We start from the raw sequence: 19,376 nt of genomic DNA on the forward strand, positions 1-19,376 counted from the left end.
GCATTGACCATTGCACCACATCACTAGGCCTAGAGTTTCATTGTGCTGCTGAGATTCTGGGGTTTGTAATCATATATACCCACATACATAACTTGAGCTAGCACTATGGACTCTTCACAAAAATAACTCTCCTTCTAGAAGGAAGGAAGATTAGAGTTTAACGTCCTTCAACAGCATGTGCACAAGACAGAAACAAGCTCAGATTATGAATGAATGGCGAAAGAAATCAACCATGTCCTTTTCAAAGGAACAATTCTGACATTCGCATGGAGCAATTTAGGAAAATTGAGGAAAACCTACATCAAGACGGGCAGATGGGGATTTGAACCATCGCTCTCCCATTTGTGAGTATAGTGTGCTAAGCACTGAGCCACCACCTCGCACCATTCTCCTTTTAGAAACATATGTCATGCTGCTAATTGGACTGGAAAGAGAAAGAGGCATGTGTTAAGAAATTCAGTTACAAAACTAGTAAAAAGGGAATAAAGAGCAAATACAAAAATCCATGGCCATGCAGTCCTGGATACAATAACACTGAAGAAAGGGCTATGGAAGATGCCTGTATGTGACAGAGGGAAAGTGTCACACACTGTGAAGTCTATGTGAAATCACAGATTAAGAATATCATAAACCAGGGTATTGTGGCATTATAGAGGAAATGGCTCATGAAGTTGGATAATGAATTGCTGTGATTATAAAGCACAAGTTTCAACGTCATGAACTTTAGGGTGAAAGGTAAACGAGGGTAGTAACAACTTAGGTAGGGGTGTGAGTGCTTTTGCAAGTTGATGACATTCAGCATCAAGTTTATAAGCATACTCATTTAGTTGTCTCTGACCATCTTAAAAATGAATGTATGACACTATCTGTTATTTATAAGAACTACTGTTCCTTATAAGAACACTTCTGTTGATACTGATACTTTTCTAAAATCCAGGCAAGCAAAAGAGCAGAAGGAATGACTATTTATTGGGAGTTCCCATGTTAAACTGGTTATGGAGCTCTTATTGGTAAATAACAGTTTCCGTAGTAAACCCAGGGTTTGCCAAAGGGATCTCACCAGAACTGATGTGGTAACTCTGCAAGTAGGTACTACGGACACAACGCACAGTTAATTGCAGGTCTTGGCTCACATTGGCAGTAACTCTCATTGTTTAGGTTCTAACACCACTCTCATTTCCTTTTGGCAAATGACTGGTGTACTGAAGATTCCTGAGCTTGTTCAATGGATCAGAAAACAATTTACAATTTGCCCATTATGTCCACAACCATGTACCCTGGTGATTTGAGTGTGTAACTCCAGTATAATTAATCAAAGGGTCAGGACTGGATCCGCAATTATCTTCAGATTTTTTCTTCCAGTCGACCTGCTCCAAGCATGTAAAAACTGCGAACTGTCCTCAAGACTTGTGTTTTCACTGTTAATCGCCACAAAACTAGTTGGATGTAACAGTTTTCAAGGCAGAAAAGGAAAGGTGTACAAAATCCAAAAGGGCTACACCTATTAAAGCACCTTAGAGCTCAACCAAATAAGATTGTTTACTCAGACTCAGTCTTAGAGTTCTGGGGCTAATGAGATGTCCTAAACCAAATACTCTATTATCTCCACAACAGTCTTCGATACAAATTTATTTATCAACAGTATCAAGTGGAGCACTAAGGGGTAGATATTCCTGAAACAGGGATGCATTACAAAGCAGGAGCAAGAGATTTTGTAATAGTGTCTGCTTGAAATGTATCTTAATGTTTAGACTAGTAGAGTATTATACTCTCAAGATTAATTCGGCACTGTCTTTTAGCACATCCCTGAAATAAAATCTGACCACCTAGGTTTCGCTGAATAAACTGTTTTCACCTTTATCTGCACTGATCAAGGAAAACATAATTAACTTCAATAAAGTAACAGTCAGAAACTGTACTCCTTTTGAATGACACTTTGTTAGTCTCTGACCATGGGTTGTGGAGAAGAGGATGGGTGGGGGGGGCTTCAAGAAACTAACCACGAAGTCATGTACAAATGCAATCAATTGTTGTTTCAAGAATTATTTTTCATTGCTCTATGGCACCCTAATGTAAAATGGTACCCAAACACACCCACACACGCACGCACACACGCGCACGCACGCACACACACACACACACACACACACACACACACACACACACACACACACACACAGAACAGCAATATTGCATAAGTGAGAGTAGTTGCATTGAATAAGGAATCAATAAGGAAAGCACTTACCATCAACTGCTTCATCTGTTTCATCATGGTTCTCCATAGCAAGTAACATTTTTGGATACACATCACTCACAATAAATGAGGGGAATATTTTTTCTTCCAAGTTGGCCAATATCTGAGCCTGTACCTCATAAAATACTTCTGGTCCTGTATCCCCTAAGAGAAATGCCTCCATTCTCTTCAAGATTGGCTGAAAGTATTTGAGAAATAATGAATACAAGAACAGAATACAAAATGAACATACCAGTCACTACAAGCAGAATATATGACACCTCAAATAGTATTATGTAACTTAACAAGGAGTACACATTTCCCAGGACAGTGTGTGAACCATCTGATGATTCAACGGTAATGACATTTTACTGATATTGGTAAAGGTTTTCTCTCAAGTACGCTGACTTTGTTGCCATTAGTAGATGTTAAGAGAGCTCTACACAGCACTGAAATAAACATACTTCTTGAACAAGTGCAATTAACATCATTTTTCCAGAGATCTGAAGCCCAAAATTAATAGTTCTTTAAACATAACAACCTTCAACTACAAGGTGCAGTTGTACTACTAAGACCGCCACCTATGTTTGATGCCAACGTGCAATAACCACTCACAGACAGCAAATGGCAGCACTAGCAGTGGAGGGTATATAAAGCATGGCATAGGGATGCAGAAACAGACCGATTTGTCTGATATCCAAAAGGGCATTATCACTGGCTTTCGTGCCAAGGAAAGAAGCTCCTCCAAAATGGTTGGTTTGTAAACTGTTCACATGCTACTGTGGTTAAAGTATAGTGTGCGTGGCAAAATAGTGCTATACAAACCCAGCACCGAGGCAACAGTAGGGCATCACAGGCCACAGATGACATTGGTGAACGATGGGTCCAGAGGTGCATATGGGCAAATAGGCATGCAACTGTTGAGCAACTGACCACCCAAATGAACTAAGGGGCTACCAACAGTGTCTCCTCAATGACTGTACAGCAAATGCTGCTGTGTATCGGCCTCTGCAGCAGGTGCCTGGATTATGCACCCATGCTGACTGCTGTTCATCAGCAATGAAGGCTGCAAGTTGCATTCCAGTACCGCAGCTGGGTATCCGTGTGGCAACAAATGGCCTTTCAGACGAATCACATTTCATGTTCCATCTGACAGAGGGACTTGGGCAGGAACGGCACTGCAACAATTGTTGGAAGGGTCCAGGCCAGAGGAGGGAGCATTAAGGGCTGGGAAATGTTTCCGTGGCATTCCCTGGGTGATCTCATTATTCGGGAAGCCGCAATGGGTAAACACAAGTATGCATCTAGCCTTGGGAAGCAGATCCACCCCTACATGCAGTTTGTTTTCCCACAGCACTACATCTACCAGGAGGACAATGCAAGGTGTCACACAGCTCACAGAGTACAGTGTGGTTTAAGGAACACCAGGATGAGTTTACTACAGTCCCCTGGTTAGCAGACACCTCAGATTTCAACCCAATAGAGAATCTGTGAGATCACATCATTCAGGTTGTTCATGCTGTGATTCCTCAACCATGACACCCAGTCCAGCCGCCCAAGGCACTGGAGTCGGCATGGTTCCACATCCCTGTCGGCACCTTCCATAACCTCAGTGACAATTTTCCTGCACATCTGTGTTGAAAAAGTTTGTTATTTAGGCTTTTGACAGGTGGTCACTTTAATGATACTGGAACATGTAGGTGGCAATAAAGAATTTTGTTTATTTCTATGAATGAAACAATAGATTTTCCAATTGTAAATTCAGTATGAAATATGGAAAAAGTAAAACTACAATATATTCTATTGTGTACCATTATATATTTCTACTTTGAAACATCATGTCTGAAATTCATAGCTGCAGTTAATGGACATTTATGTATACGTTATGTTATTAGATCTCTCCCCATATGATCTTTCCATACACAAATCTAAACAGAAAAGTCCACCATTTGCAACATTGCTTAATTTAAAAAATGGTAACAGGAACTGTAACATAACAATCAAAATTGTCTCCTAACAACATTTCTGGAATATTTACTGCTCCTTTCCATATGTTTATCCCATCAGGTAAGTCTCCCCTGATGTGGGGTTCTGGATGACTTTTCAAAACTGTACCTCTTTTCCTAAATCCTCTCTGGTCCTTTTCCTTCATTCCTCTTTCTTACCCTTCAGCTCTTCAGCCAGAAGAAGGAGCTACTTGCTCCAAAAGCTTGCATAAGTTAAACCATTTTGTGTGAGTGTTCGCCTACCAGCATATGGTGAGTAGATTTTTTTTATCTATCCAATTACAATGTATTGTCAATAATTAATTATTTTCATTGTTAATACTGCAGATGTTATACAAAAGATCATGAGAAGTTACATAAACTAAAAATTACCTAATGGCTGTAAGTAAACTGACAGAGCTACTTGAATGAGCAAAAGTTCAGAAAACAATCATATGTTACTTCTTCAGCAAAAGAACAAAGTTTTAGAAAAAATATTTAGGAATAAAGGAGGCAACTCACCAAAAGGCATAAGTGCTGCGTCATTGACAGGTACATAAACAATAGGTCTAGAGCTTTGCTTTTCCATCTTTCGGAATGAAATTCCTTTCTCAAGCTTGTAGAAGACAAGCGTAGGCATACGTTTCTCCTACAAGCTTGAAAAAGGAATTTCATTCCGAAAGGTAGCAAAGCAAAGCCCTGTACCTCTTGTTTGTGTACCTGTCAACAATGCAGCGCTTCTGCCTTTCGGGGAGTCGTCTCCTTTATTCCTAAATAATTTGTTATTCTCAACCAGAACTTTGTGCATAAGGTTTAGAAGAAACTGGGCACAGACAACACAGGTTAAGGATGAGAAAGAACCAAAATACAACATGAAAATCAACAAGGTCAATTTTCTTGTCTTGTTGTGGCATGCCCCCTCTTTATCTGTAGGCCTAGGAGGTGTACACAATTCATGTCTGAACATACTCATTTCCTGCAAACTACACAAGGACACAAAAGTTTTGACCTAAGTGGTAGCATTTTTTTCAATTTTTGTTCATGCGTACATCTGCTGCTACCAGATATATAAAAATTCTGTTTTATGTCCATTTCATTTTAGAGATGATTTTCATTTATAGTTTACATTAAAATGACCACTTTAATTTTTATGGAATGAAAACATACCAGATAATACAAAAATTAAGGATAACAAAATCAATCAAAAAAAAAAAAACTGCAGCTATAAAAAGCTCTGCATTCTGTACTCAAATACCAAAGAGTTTACTCCATTGCTGTGTGTATCCAGCACCACAAAATGAACATGAAAAATTGTGAGTATCAGAGCAAAATCTGCTAATGTGCAAAGTCTAAGAACCATTACAATCAGACATTCAACTTCAATGCGTGCGCGCGCGCACACACACGCACGCACGCACGCACGCACGCACACACACACACACACACACACACACACACACACACACACACACACACACACAGAGAGAGAGAGAGAGAGAGAGAGAGAGAGAGAGAGAGAGAGAGAGAGAGAGTGTGAGTGAGAGAGAAAGAAAGGGGGGAAGGGAGAGGGAGAGATGGAGGGGGGGAGAGAGAGACAGGGGGGGGGGGCGCAACTTCATTCTGCTTTTTTAACAGTGTTGTAAGTTGCCTATTTACTATCCTACCTTGTCAACTCGAATTTCTGGTGATGGCGTGTTTATATAGGTGTAGAATATTTCAGTACCAAGCTGGTGAAGGTCACTCCGTTTTGCCTGCCGTAGTTCTTCAACAGCATTCCAATAACTAAGCAGTGCCTTGCTACCTACTTGTTCCAGGTACTGCATCAGATGTTCTCTACCCACCACAGTGCCAAGTACTTCATGTAAAGACAACGTCTGTAAAAAGTACAACTGATAAGTGCAAATAGCACACTGACTATATATTAGCAAATCCAACATGGAAGAAAGAAAAAGAAGTGAAGGAATGCCTAATGTAAACAGAGCAGAAAAGGATGGTTTTCTAAGAAAATGAAAACTAAGATAAATTGAGATTAATAAATGGGGGCCTCCAGTAATAAAAACACAAATTTCAGAGACCAGAAACTGAAATTTATAAAAATTTGATGATAAAATATCATAGTAATGACGTAAGAACTGCCTACAGAAAAATTATACAAAAAAAATGTTATTTCTAACTTGCTTACCCAATAGTAAGAAAGAAATTTCAAGCTATGGTTTCTAATAATACATATTCTAATAAAATATAACTGTTCAGTAGGTTTAACTGTATAAAATAGTGTTTATTAAATTACTGTGTGCGTCGACAGAGTGCCATAATCTACACTTGCATAAACAAATTTCAGTTCTGATTCTATAATTACAGTTTCTATTCCTGCATCTGCACGAAAAATGTAGACCCTTTCTTCAGGCACTAAATGCATGCACTGCAGCATTTCACAGTATGTCTTGAGTACAAGGGCCTTACTACGAGTCATTTAAAAACGTGCCAACATGTGATCAATAATATGACATCTCCTCACAAGGAAATTGGACTGATTTCATACAATACTACAATATTTTAAATGTCCAAGGTATTTTAAGGCCATGTACATTCGGCAGAAATAAACTGAAGAGCCAAAGAAACTGGTACATCTATCCAAAATCATGCAGGGCACCTGCAAGCATGCAGAAGTGCCGCAACATGATGTGACATGGACTCGACTAATGTCTGAAGTAGTGCTGGAGGGAATAGACACCATGAATCCTGCAGGGCTGTCCATAAATCCGTAAGAGTATGAGGGCCTGGAGATCTCTTCTGAACAGCACGTTGCAAGGCATCCTAGAGATGCTCAATAATGTTCATGTCTGGGGAGTCTGGTGGTCAGCAGAATTGTTTAAATTCAGGAGAGCCACTCTGTGGCAATTCTGGATGTGTGAGGTGTCGCACTGTCCTGCTCGAATTTCCAAAGTCCGTCAGAATGCACAATCGACATTAATGGATGCAGGTGATCAGACAGTATGCTTATGTACGTGTCACCTGTCAGAATCGTATCTAAATGTATCAGGGGTCCCATATCACTCCAACTGCACATGCCCAACACCATTACAGAGCCTCCACCAGCCTGAATAGACCCCTGCTGATGTGCAGGGTCCATTGACACATGAGGTTGTCTTCATACCTGTACACATCCATCCGTGCAACGCAATTTGAAATGAGACTCGTCTGATCAGGCAACATGTTTCTAGTTATCAACAGTCCAATATAGGTGTTGACGGGCCCAGGCGAGGCCTAAAAGCTTTGTGTCAAGCAGTCATCAAGGATACATGGGTGGGCCTTCAGCTCCGAAAGCTCTTATTGATGTTTTGTTGATTGGTTCACATGCTGACACTTGTTGATGGCCCAGCATTGAAATCTGCAGCAATTTGCAGAAGGGTTGCACTTCTATCACACTAAACGATTCTCTTCAGTCATCATTGGTCCCATTCTTGCAGGCTCTTTTCCCAGCTACATCAATGTCAGAGATTTGATATTTTTCCAAATTCCTGATATTCGTGGTACACTTGTGAAATGTTCATATGGGGAAATCCTCAGTTCATTGCTACCTTGGAGATGCCGTGTCCCATTGCTCGATTGCCAACTATAATACCACATTCAAACTCACTTAAAGTTTGCCATTGTAGCAGCAGTAACCAATCTAACAAATGCGCCAGATACTTGTCTTATATAGGCATTGCTGATCGCAGAGCCTTATCCTATTTACATTTCTCTGTATTTGAATACGCATGTCTATACTAGTTCCTTTGGCACTTCAGGGTATTTACAGTAAAAGTTTTCAAACAATCAAACAACAAAAGCTACAGATTGCTTGAAATAGCTAGTTCTGCAGCAAGTGATAATTGACAAACAACTATACATTCATGCTACTGCAGTCTTGATCAGGAACGTAACACTGATGTCTTCAAAGTGTGGAAAACTGAGATTGGTACACTTCATTATAAACCATGCAAAGATTCTGGATTGCACCCAAAAGTGATGCCAGTGCTAATATCATTCATGGAAAGGTGTCTGCACTTGATTAAACTTATACTTGGTTCATCAAATGACATCAAAGTGTGTAATCTGCTAGTAATTTAACTGAAAAGTTGCCAACATAAATTAGAGGACTGGGAACCACATTACTAGATCAATGAAGCACAACATAAAAGCATGAAACGAAGGTAAACATTGTGTGTTCTGCAAAAATTAAAACTGAATGTAAGAAATTGTTAAAATTGCAGAGAGACAAAAAGGTTGGCCATATATGATTATCTTGAAGGAGAGAGGAGTTAAACTAATTTCCCTGTCCTCTCTGAATAAGGAACCTACTGAAATTTCCTAGCAGATAGGAACTGTGTGCCAGACAGGGTGTCAAAACTAGAACCCTGGTTTTTGGAGGCAATGATCTTAGTAGTAAGCTCTTCAGGCACAACTGAAGGCCCATGCTCACAGCTTTATTTTTGCAGGTACCTCTATCCTCCTTTCCAAATTTACCACAGGCTCTCCTATACATATTGCAGGACTAGCACTCCTGGAAGAAAGGACATCAAAGAGAAGTGACTTTGCCACAGCTCAGTGGTTGTTTCCAGAATGAATCTCCCACTCTTCGAAGAAGTTTGCATTGTTTCGAAATTTCCTGATCCTGTTTTAATCTGCTAGGAAGTCTCAAAACAGTGCACACTTTTCTGCGGAGTGTAATATTCATTCTGGAAGGATCATACTGTTCAGAAAACTAGGAGTTCTGTGTTCCTTGGGAATCTCTAACAACATTGGGCATTGTGCCTTTTGAAAATTACATTTTGTGGCTTCAAAATGATTAATGGAAAATCTCATATAAAGATGTGAAACAAATACTAACAAAGAGAGGGAGGGGCTGGCCAGTACTTGCCTCAGCTCAGTACAGCCAATAGATACACAAAACAGAACAGAAAATTTACATCTCTCCTCCCTGACAAAGGAACAAAGTTCTGAAAGCTAGGATACGTAAATTTTCTGTTCTGTTTTGTGTATCTATCGGCTGTACTGAGCTGAGGTAAGTACTGGCATGTTGTGGCTTCGTTACAGATACTTATGAATCAACACGATGAATGCTGAGAGAGCATTGTCTAGTAAAGCTACTTGTTCTCACCTGGAAAATCAGTAAAAGGTATTATGACATTTTTCCAAAGCCTCAGCTTAATATCAATTCCTCAAACCATGACTGTCAAACATGTCTAGCAATACTTTACAATTATCTGCCATCCACTTTATGTCAACGATCTTTTCAGCATGTGATGCTCCCATTAATTAAGCAAAGAACATATTCCAAGCAATCACACCAAACCACATTATTACTCTCACGTGTGACTGTCACACAAAGTAACTGCACAGTACTGAGATCTACCTTTCTTGCTTCAACAGTTGCAGCTTCAACTGCCTCTTCAACAGCATAATCTGTCCAGCCAAGGCTCACTAAACGTTTCTCACATTGTGCTTTAGCATAAGTTAGTTGATTCATGTAACGCTTCATTTGTCTTGCCTGAAAAAGAAACAATCTAAAATACACTGATGGAAACAAGCAATAGAGCTATTCATAATAAATGCATTTGTTAAGATTTGTGTTGAATCTGTGTTAAGTATTATAATATAGTACATCAATTATAAAAGCAGTGGTTCCAACACTATATTAGGAAGCAACCAGAGTTGTTAAATTAGTAATGTAAGTGGTACATTTCAAACCATCTTGTCAGGTATCATAAAATTATGCAACATACTTGAGATTGTATTAAGTTATCTAAGCATCACTTATGCACTGATGGCAGTTAGGTACCAGTATTTTCTTACTGTATACTAACTGCACTAATACCTTTTTCTTGAGAAAGCAATTCTTCCACACCCCACAAAAATCTCTAAAGAGAGAATAAAAAACACATACATATTTGTGTGTCATTGCCCTTATTCCAAAATTGATTACCTCTAATGACACTCATAATCCATCAAACTTCGCAACTGGAAATGCATTGACAACACAAAAAAATTTCATACATGCAAAATATGAAAATAAAAAATTGATGAATCACACTACGTGAGATGAAAATAGACTGTCTTAGCAGTTATTAGGAGCAAAGGAGTAAGACTTAAAGGTGCAAAAAGTTGGAAAACAAAGAAACCATGTCTGATTCTGAGCTTCCAGAATATTTGTAGCATTTTAATTTTTGGCTGAAAAAGGAACACATGAAATGAAAAAACATAAAATAAACAAAGAATTAAGTCAAGGCCCGAACAGGAGCTAAACAGAAAATTGTGGAAAGGTTATCTGCCACTGTACGTCTAACATTTAAGACATATTTCAAGAATATGGATATCTCAAACACTAATTGTCTATTTTTCTTTCAGAAACAGGAGAGCTTTGTGAATGTTAACAGTTATAATATTCAGACAGCAGCTTTACATGTATAAAAATTCTCTATTCTTTTTTGTTACTGGTTTGAGTTAAACATGGTAATCATCACTGGATCTTGTCACAAGATATGTGAGTTGTTGTCATGACAGTGGACAATGATTACCAAGTTTATTTGAAACTCATCTTGAATGACAGATTAGTATCTGAAGCTGTAGTCTGAATATTACCCTTAAAAATGCTTCCTTGTCTAATATATCAAACCAATATGGAACTATTAAATTCATTTCACTACTTGTACTACATACTCTAGCATTGTAACTGGCAAGCATACCATCAAATGGGGTGAAGTCTATCAATCCTGATCTTCAAACTTAAATATTTCTATAAACTATAAAATTAATATATTGCTTTTTCTTCCAAAGCATGGGTATATAGCTGTAGTAATAAAATGTTTGGTCTTTATTACCTTTTGCTCAAGAAGACTGTATAATTTAAAAACAAACTGCTTGAGTTAACTTCGCCATTCCTGGGGATGAAGTTGACCAATTCTCTGTTATGTGATAATTGGAATTATTTATCACTAAAGAGTGACTTTAATTGTTCAGAAACTTTATCAACAACAGAAAAATAAATCGGACATGATAGATCTGACATGATAAATAAATTTTAATACTAATTTTGGGGTAACTTACTAAGAAAGTTTAAAGACAAAAACAATATGACCACAAACTTGCATTATGAAATTCCAAAGAAACACACACTCTTCTTCTTTAGGCCTAAAAACTGACTGACCACTCTCTTTTACCATAACGACCATAACAACTATGGATCCCATTCATAACAGTTCTTTTGCAAATTTTATACACCCGGGTAACCTTGTTAATGCTTGTTTTCCCATTTAAAAGTTCTTGGCAGAGTTCTAAAACATCCAGAGTATAGTTCTTCAATTCACCCGACTTACGTCCATACACATGTGACATTTCCACACTGACAACTCTTACGATCTCACTTGTATGATGAAACAAACAGAATTGCAACCTATGTGACAAATTCACATGTTAACATACAGACACTTGCAACAATGACTTCCTCACTCTACCATTAGAGTATTATAGAGAAACTTTGCTGCATACATTGAGTAACATTGTTGCTGCACTCATTAGTTCACATTCTTGCTGCATTGTGAATGGTTTTTGTTCATAAAAGAACCATTCGAGAAAGTATGGTCAATTTTACCTCCACTCCACCAAGAATTTGCAAAATTTTACTTGTGTGTCTATAAACAGGAGATTAACTTCTGCTGTTGCCCTAGTTGCCTTTGTGGAGGGTCAATGCACAACGTACTTAAGACCTAGACATGTGAGTTGTGTTACGTCAGTCACACAAATAAGTTTTAGATAATTAAAAAAGTTAAAGTAAATCAATCCTCTTGAAAGCAATTAATATTCAGATAGAGGTTCAGTAAAACTGTACATTTAGCCACTGCCTGAATTAAGAAGTTTTTAACAGTAAATATAATAACAAAAATATAATAATTTTCATCATCTATATGAAGTTATTTAACATAAAATGTTTATTGAATATTTTGGTCAAATTCACCATTTGATGGTACATCAAACTGACAGTAATCTGAGAGAGAGTGCACGTTCCCTCTCTCGAACACAGCATGCAGTATTCAATTGATATGAGAACCACTAAGTTAACATCAAAAATGATTGGCCACATGCATGATGTTTACATGGATAACATCCAAAAACTTGCTGTTGAGCATTCTCTGGGATGAACACTGAACAGAATGACTTCCTCAAGACTAACCATCATGGATTTCAAAAACATCAATCATCTGAAACCCAACTCGCACTTTTCTCACATGACATATTGAAAGTGTTGGATCAAGGCAACCACGTAGATGCAGTATTTCTTGATTTCTAAAAGGGTTTCACTCACCTATGCTTATTATCGAAAGTACACTCAAAGGGGGAGGTAAAGAGAAATTTGTGAGTGGATTGAAGACTTTTTGAGAGGGAGGGCACATCATGTTATCTTGGATGGAGTGTCATTGTCATGTATATAAGTAACTTCGGGTGTGCCCATGGGGAAGTGTGTTGGGACCCTTGCTGTTTATGTTGTATATTAATGATCTTGCAGACAGTAAAATCATGCCTTTTGCAGATGAAAGAGTCATCTATAATGAAGTACTATCTGAAAGAAGCTCCATAAATATTCAAATGGATAGATAAAAAATCTACTCACCATGCGGCACCAGGAGAACACACACAAATAAAGGTTTAACTTTTACAGCTTTCGGAAGCAGTGGATCCTTCTTCTGGCAGAAGATTTGAAAGGGAAGGAAGGAGAGTAAAGGAAAAGGACTGGAGAGGTTAAGGGAAAGGGGTGCAGTTTAGAAAAGCCACCCAGAACCCCAGGTCAGGGGAGACTTACCCGACGGGATGAGGAGGAATACCTTCCTCCTTCCCCTTCAATTGTTCTGCCAGAAGCAGCCTCTGGTTCCAAAGCTTGCGAAAATTAAATCTTTTTGTGTGTGTGTTCTCCTGCCATCACTTGGTGAGTGAATTTTTTTATCTATTTATTTACATTATATTGTCTGTAATTGATTATTTTCATCATTACATAAATATTCAGTCAGATCTTGATAAGGTTTCAACATGGTGCAGAGATCGGTAACTTGCTCTAAATGTTCAGAAATGTAAAATTGTGCACTTCACAAACAAAAAAACATAGTATCCTATGACTACAATATCAATGAGTCACTGTTGGAATCAACCAACTCATACAAATACCTGGGTGTAGCACTTCGTAGGGATATGAAATGGAATAATCACATAGGTTCAGTCATGGGTAAAGTAGGTGGTAGACTTCAGTTTATCGGTAGAATAGTGGGAAAGTGCAATCAGTTGACAAAAAAGATTGCTTACAAATCACTTGTGCGAGCCATCCTAGAATATTGTTCAAGTGTATGAGACCCATACCAGGCAGGACTAACAGGGGATATTGAACATAAACAGAGAAGGGCAACACCAATGGTCACCGGGTTTGTTTAATCCATGGGAGTGTGTCACAGAGGTACTGAAGGAACTGAACTGGAAGACTCTTGAAGATAGATGAAAACTATCTCGAGAAAGTCTGTTAACAAAGTTTCAGGAACCAGCTTTAAATGATTACTCAAGGAATATACTGCAACCACCTACGTATCGCTCACATAGGACTTGTGAGAAAAAGATTAGAATAAGTACTGTATGCACACAGGTATTCAAACAATCATTCTTCCTCCACTCTATATGTGAATGGAACAGGCAGAAACCCTAATAACTGGTGCAATGGAACGTACCCACTGCCATCCACCCCACAGTGGTTTGCAGAGTATAGATGTAGATGAATGTAACAGCAGGGACAAAGTGCATTTATTTACACTCATCTCAGCTGTGTGTTCACCACCCTCTCTATACTTACGTGCTTCCAGTATCTACAAGTAGAGACAGCAACTGGCACCCCAACAAGTAATTTACCATTAAGCTCAAATAACAACATAGCTTTTTTTGCTTTTTGTTGTTAGCTCTCTTCAAAATATTCCTTCCTTCCAAGGTTTCCATTTGATTTCAACTCTTTTACTCCTTTGGCTAGAATTCTTTATCTTCTTATCTTTTAACATTTGTTTGATGTAAATCTGACACCTTGCCATTCCTTACTCTATTTTTGTCTTTATTTATATCTTATTTTCATCACTACTATTGTTATTTCTCTCCAATTTTCGTCACTCATCTTACACACATCAATACCGTACACACCACTTTCCAGACAATGGAACTGGAATCTCAGCTGTTACAGTTTATCTTTACCTCAGGTTTACCAGTTGTGGTCTTTTATCACAAGTTTGAAATTTTTCTTGCATTAATCATCTGCTATCTTTCTTTTATCTTTCAGTAACATTTGTTTAGCCTTTTCTCCCAACAACAAAGTTGCATAAAACTTGTTTTTTAATGTTTTTTCAGACTTTTACCAAATTTTTGGACAGTAACAACTGGAGAATAAATAAGGTCACTCCTCTTCTGTCCACATATTGTGGTCTTTTAAGTCTGACGCCACACAGACTTTGAGAATATTAATGACAAGGAATTAGTTTTGATAGAAGAAATTGGACAAGAATCAAAAAGGGAATGTTATGGCAATCAAAGTACCCCGGCTTTTGTCTACAGCAGATTTAAGGAAACCATATGAAGATGTAAATTACAATGACTGGACGGGGCTCAATTTCAAGCCTACTAAACAGAACTGCAGTGCTTAACCATAGTACAACTTCATCCATTACGTTGGAATTATGTTACAGTGTCAAGGAAGACGTTTTTCTTGTTATGGTGCAGGGCACCTGATAATAAACTCATAGAAACACAGCAGTAGATATACACTCACTTAAAATAAGGTCAACCATTTAGATCATCATCACTTGTTACTCTGGCTGAGAAAGGGTATATAAGGAACCAACTACCAATGTTTTGCTGTACTCTTTAACTATTCATACACAAAATTTGTCATTACATTCTGAATAAAAAAGAACAAAAATAGAGCACATTTAAACAACCCAATGTTGTAAATATGCAAACTCTGTCTAGAAAACAACAAACCAATGAGTCATGTTAGCAATTCACAAACAACTCACAAAACAACTTGGAAATGCATACCTATAGACACCACACATGGTGCCCTTTTAAGCCCACATAATTTCAGTGTGAAAAAAGTTGAGGAAATCAATCAGATCGATGTTGTGTTCCTCCACAGATATTTAACCTGGCAAATTTATACACACTCTATAACACTACTGTAAAGCAAAATTCATCTTTTATAGGAATATTATCAGTGTTTACTACCAGTCTAATGTACTTAATAATCAACATAAGAAAAGCACACAATCTGTTACTTTTTTCTCACCAAATGTGACCCACGTGGAATATCCTTCCCCTAGCTTTCTCCATACTTTTTACACACAATAATAATAATCCAAATAAAAAATAATACAAAGTACAAAATACTAACCTGTAACTTTAGACCAAGATCAATTTTACTACCAATGTGGCCAAATATATCCTTAGTTTGCGCCAAATTTGTAGAGCTTTTCAAACTCTGAATTTTGGTTGCCTGTATGATTTCAGTTACTATATTATATCTGAAAAATAAATCAACAATGACAAGGGAGTTATTAAATAACAAACTGAAATCTATTTTAGAGAGTATCTCTGGTTACTACAGAATGTCGTTATTCTACAGGCAATGCAGTCACTTGAATGATGATACCATAAATAAAAACTTTTTGTTACACAAACACTGAGGATTTTTTATGTGATTTAAAGTATAGTTAAAAAACATAAATGAAACTTGATGTGGTTTGGCTTGCAGTCAATAAGCAAAGGATAAATAAAAAATGTCTTCACAGAAAGAACTTATTTGGTTTTCTGAAAGCACTGGAGAAATGAGTATTCTTAGCTGATGTTCACTACATTTTATGAATATCATACATTCATAGCAAAAGCAGAGCAAATTATCCATCCCACTGCCTATATTAACAAATTCAAACATATGGAACTAATTATTATAACAACAGTATATTATATGTTTCAAGAATGAAAGAGCCTGGAACAAAAAGGTAATTGAATGTCATGGATCTATAACTCACACAAGTACCAAAAAACATAAGAATGACATTGAATCGTGTAGAACAGACAGTTATTGTTTACTTAAACATTGTTAAACAGATTTTCAGACATTAATCAACTCTGTCCATCTCTACATCCTTTAACTATCACGTTTTGTTTTCTGATCATTTGTTTTTAGCCAAATTTGAATTGTTCTACTAAGAGTTCCACAATTAACTTTTTAACTCCTATCTCTCTTTTAACAATGAGCACTATATCATCTGTGTGTGCTAAAACCTTAACTTTATTTCTTTTGAGGCTCTCTGCACTTATTAGTTGGTTGCTGTTCCAATTACAAATTACAAATATATTGTCAGTAGTGGATCTATTTCTCAAACAGCCATTTTGATATTCCCCGATCATTTTTTCTGCATATAGTTTCAAATGGTTTCGCAATAAATGAGATAAAATCTTAAAGGCTACACTCACTAATGATATTTCCCTATAGTTTCTGAAGTCTTCCCTGTCTGCCAAATGCAATTAATTAAGCTACTGATTCACACTCAAATCCACTTTCAAACTGTTAATGGAGTACCTTCTGTTAACTAAATAGTCAAACTGGGCTGAAAACTGCTACAACAGATTAGCCAAGATAATGCTGTCTCATTTCTTTCTTGTAAGTATGACAATGAATGAAAATCCAGTTCCTCTAAGAGTTTCCACAATGATCCTCATGTACTTCAGGGGTCTGACCAGGAAACACTTTCTAATATCCCAGCAGGATATTCACACTTTTCGTAATAAAACACAAGACATTCATAGAGATCATTTTGCACTGACATGTCTAGTGGGTTTGGAAATTATCTTATTTCCATCTGCTACACAGTTCTGTAGGAGATGGACTAACCAACTTCTTTATCATCAGGTTACATTATTTAAGATTCTGTAGATTTTTTGGTCAAAAGCTCCCAGATTTTCAGCCAGGTGGCAGTGTTAAAATGCAGCAACATTTCAACAAGTGTCATACTCACCATCTTCTGACAAAGTATTGAGATATGTGGGTGCTGCAATATTTGCATTAGTGGAGTATCATCCCTCAACATGGCTACGGGCAGCCATGTACTATCCAGCAGGCAAGTGGCGAGGGGGATGAGGCTGCAGTGGTCGGGGTAGTGTGTGCTCCAGTTGCACCTCTGTGTGGGCAGAATGGCTGGTCTTGTTTATTGGATTGTGCTGGTTGCACTCTCATTGTATTGCCACTAGTGCCAGGTTCCATGCTGCACTTGTTAGTTATCTTTTGTCTCTGTTAACAATATTGTCTTGAACCCATATTTCAATGGATTCCTTTATGGCAATGGCACAAAAGCCAGTTGTTTGGTGAAGCATCTTGGTGTTCTGGAAGTCAAATGTGCAGACCTTCTTGATGCCATGCTCTGTTATCACTAATTTGAGGAGGTGGCTCTTCAAACCACTCACCAGAATTGCAAGTGTAACAATACTTTTGTGGTACGGGAGCTTGGCACACAGGCACTGGGTAAGCTTCTGGAACACCTCAACAGCATCCATCAGAACACTGCTTTCACTATGGAAATAGAAGTGAACTGTTTTCTCCCTTTCCCTACAGTAGGCCAATCCGTATACAGGAAGAATACGCACATAGCCCTGTCCCTGCATGCAATGAGCTGCCACCATCCAGTGCAATAGCATACAGTGCTGACCACCCAGGTACATAGGACGCCCAGACAAACTAATCATGAAGGAAGTATTCCACAAAAATGCACACAGTGAACTGCATATTAGTAGGGTATTGAAGAATAGACAAGATGCTGGAAATCAGGAAGAGGAAGAAGAAGGCAACAGACTCACTTTCCTCCCAAACCTGGTGCTGCTGTCAGCCAAAATTGTGAGACTTACTCGAAAAATTCAATACAAAATCCACCTCCTGACAATTGCTGAAGTCAAAAGAGTGTCTTGCTTCTGTGAAAGACCCACTAAAAATGAATGGATCAGGAGTATACAGCATTGCCTGGCACATGCTCGAGGAGCACATGGGATGGGCACAGAGAGAAAAATCAGCGATAGCAGAAGGTAGCATCAAGGAAGACCACACCTCTGACTTCCAGAACACCAAGGTGCTTTGCTGAGCAACCGGCTATTGGGACTCTCCACTAGTATAAATATTACAGCACCAGCATATATCGTAACTTCAAGAGAAGATGATGAGTATGACACCCATGAAAACATAACGGTATTTTAACATCGCCACGTGGAAGGACACCCAAGAGGTTTTCACTAAAAGCATACATTGGGAGAGCCTACATTCAAATATTCTGCAGATTATTTTTGAGACATCTATTCTTTCACTAACTGAACAATTTCAAGAAGTTATCAATCATATACAAAAGCCAATATGAATGAACAATTTATTTCATCCTGGAATTTTACAGATTTCACCATTCACAAGTTTAAGCTTCTTTAAATTGACTTTGATCACTGTCACAGAAAGTCTGAAGAAGATGAAGGACAATACAGCATGAAACATAGCATCACAAGAAAGGAGAACATCATTTAGCAAAAAATGGTTCAAATTGCTCTGAGCACTATGGGACTTAACTTCTGAGGTCATCAGTCCCTTAGAACTTAGAACTACTTAAACCTAACTAACCTAAGGACACCACACACATCCATGCCCGAGGCAAGATTCGAACCTGCGACCGTAGCGGTCGTGCGATTCCAGACTGTAGTGCCTAGAACCGCTCAGCCACACTGGCCAGCAACATTTAGCAAATTAAGTAATTAACTTAGAACAGGAAGGTAAATAGAATAATATGACAGGGCATAACCGAGCCAGTAAAACAATTCAAAACTTACTCTAGGAGAACATGACACATCAAGGTACAAAAATCAGAAAAGCAAAGGGAATTTAACTTGAAAGAATGGCTACAATGTAAAAAAAACTTAATCTGCAACCAGGAACACACTGATCAACTGTTTTGACTAGAGTGTAGTTTTGTCTGGGGCAGAGACATGGACAGTAAGAAAGAGGGAGAAAGTGAATTTAGAGGCATTTGAGATGTAAGTATGGAAGAAATTAGAAATAATGAGATCAGAAAAAT

The 19,376-nt window shown here is 38.0% G+C and overlaps 1 protein-coding gene across 1 annotated transcript in view; it reads right to left on the bottom strand.

Annotated features, from left to right (window-relative positions):
• LOC126175451 (sorting nexin-25) overlaps window positions 1-19,376 on the bottom strand; it is a 173,113-nt gene that overhangs the window by 127,729 nt on the left and 26,008 nt on the right. Inside the window, exons 7-10 of the mRNA XM_049922252.1 lie at window positions 15,665-15,794; window positions 9,617-9,751; window positions 5,883-6,092; window positions 2,246-2,432 (exon numbers count right to left, since the gene is read on the bottom strand). Of these exons, the coding sequence (XP_049778209.1) occupies window positions 2,246-2,432; window positions 5,883-6,092; window positions 9,617-9,751; window positions 15,665-15,794 (662 nt within the window). The remainder of the gene's footprint in view (window positions 1-2,245; window positions 2,433-5,882; window positions 6,093-9,616; window positions 9,752-15,664; window positions 15,795-19,376) is intronic.

This window comes from Schistocerca cancellata, chromosome 3, assembly GCF_023864275.1.
Source record: "Schistocerca cancellata isolate TAMUIC-IGC-003103 chromosome 3, iqSchCanc2.1, whole genome shotgun sequence".
Lineage (NCBI taxonomy): Eukaryota > Metazoa > Arthropoda > Insecta > Orthoptera > Acrididae > Schistocerca > Schistocerca cancellata.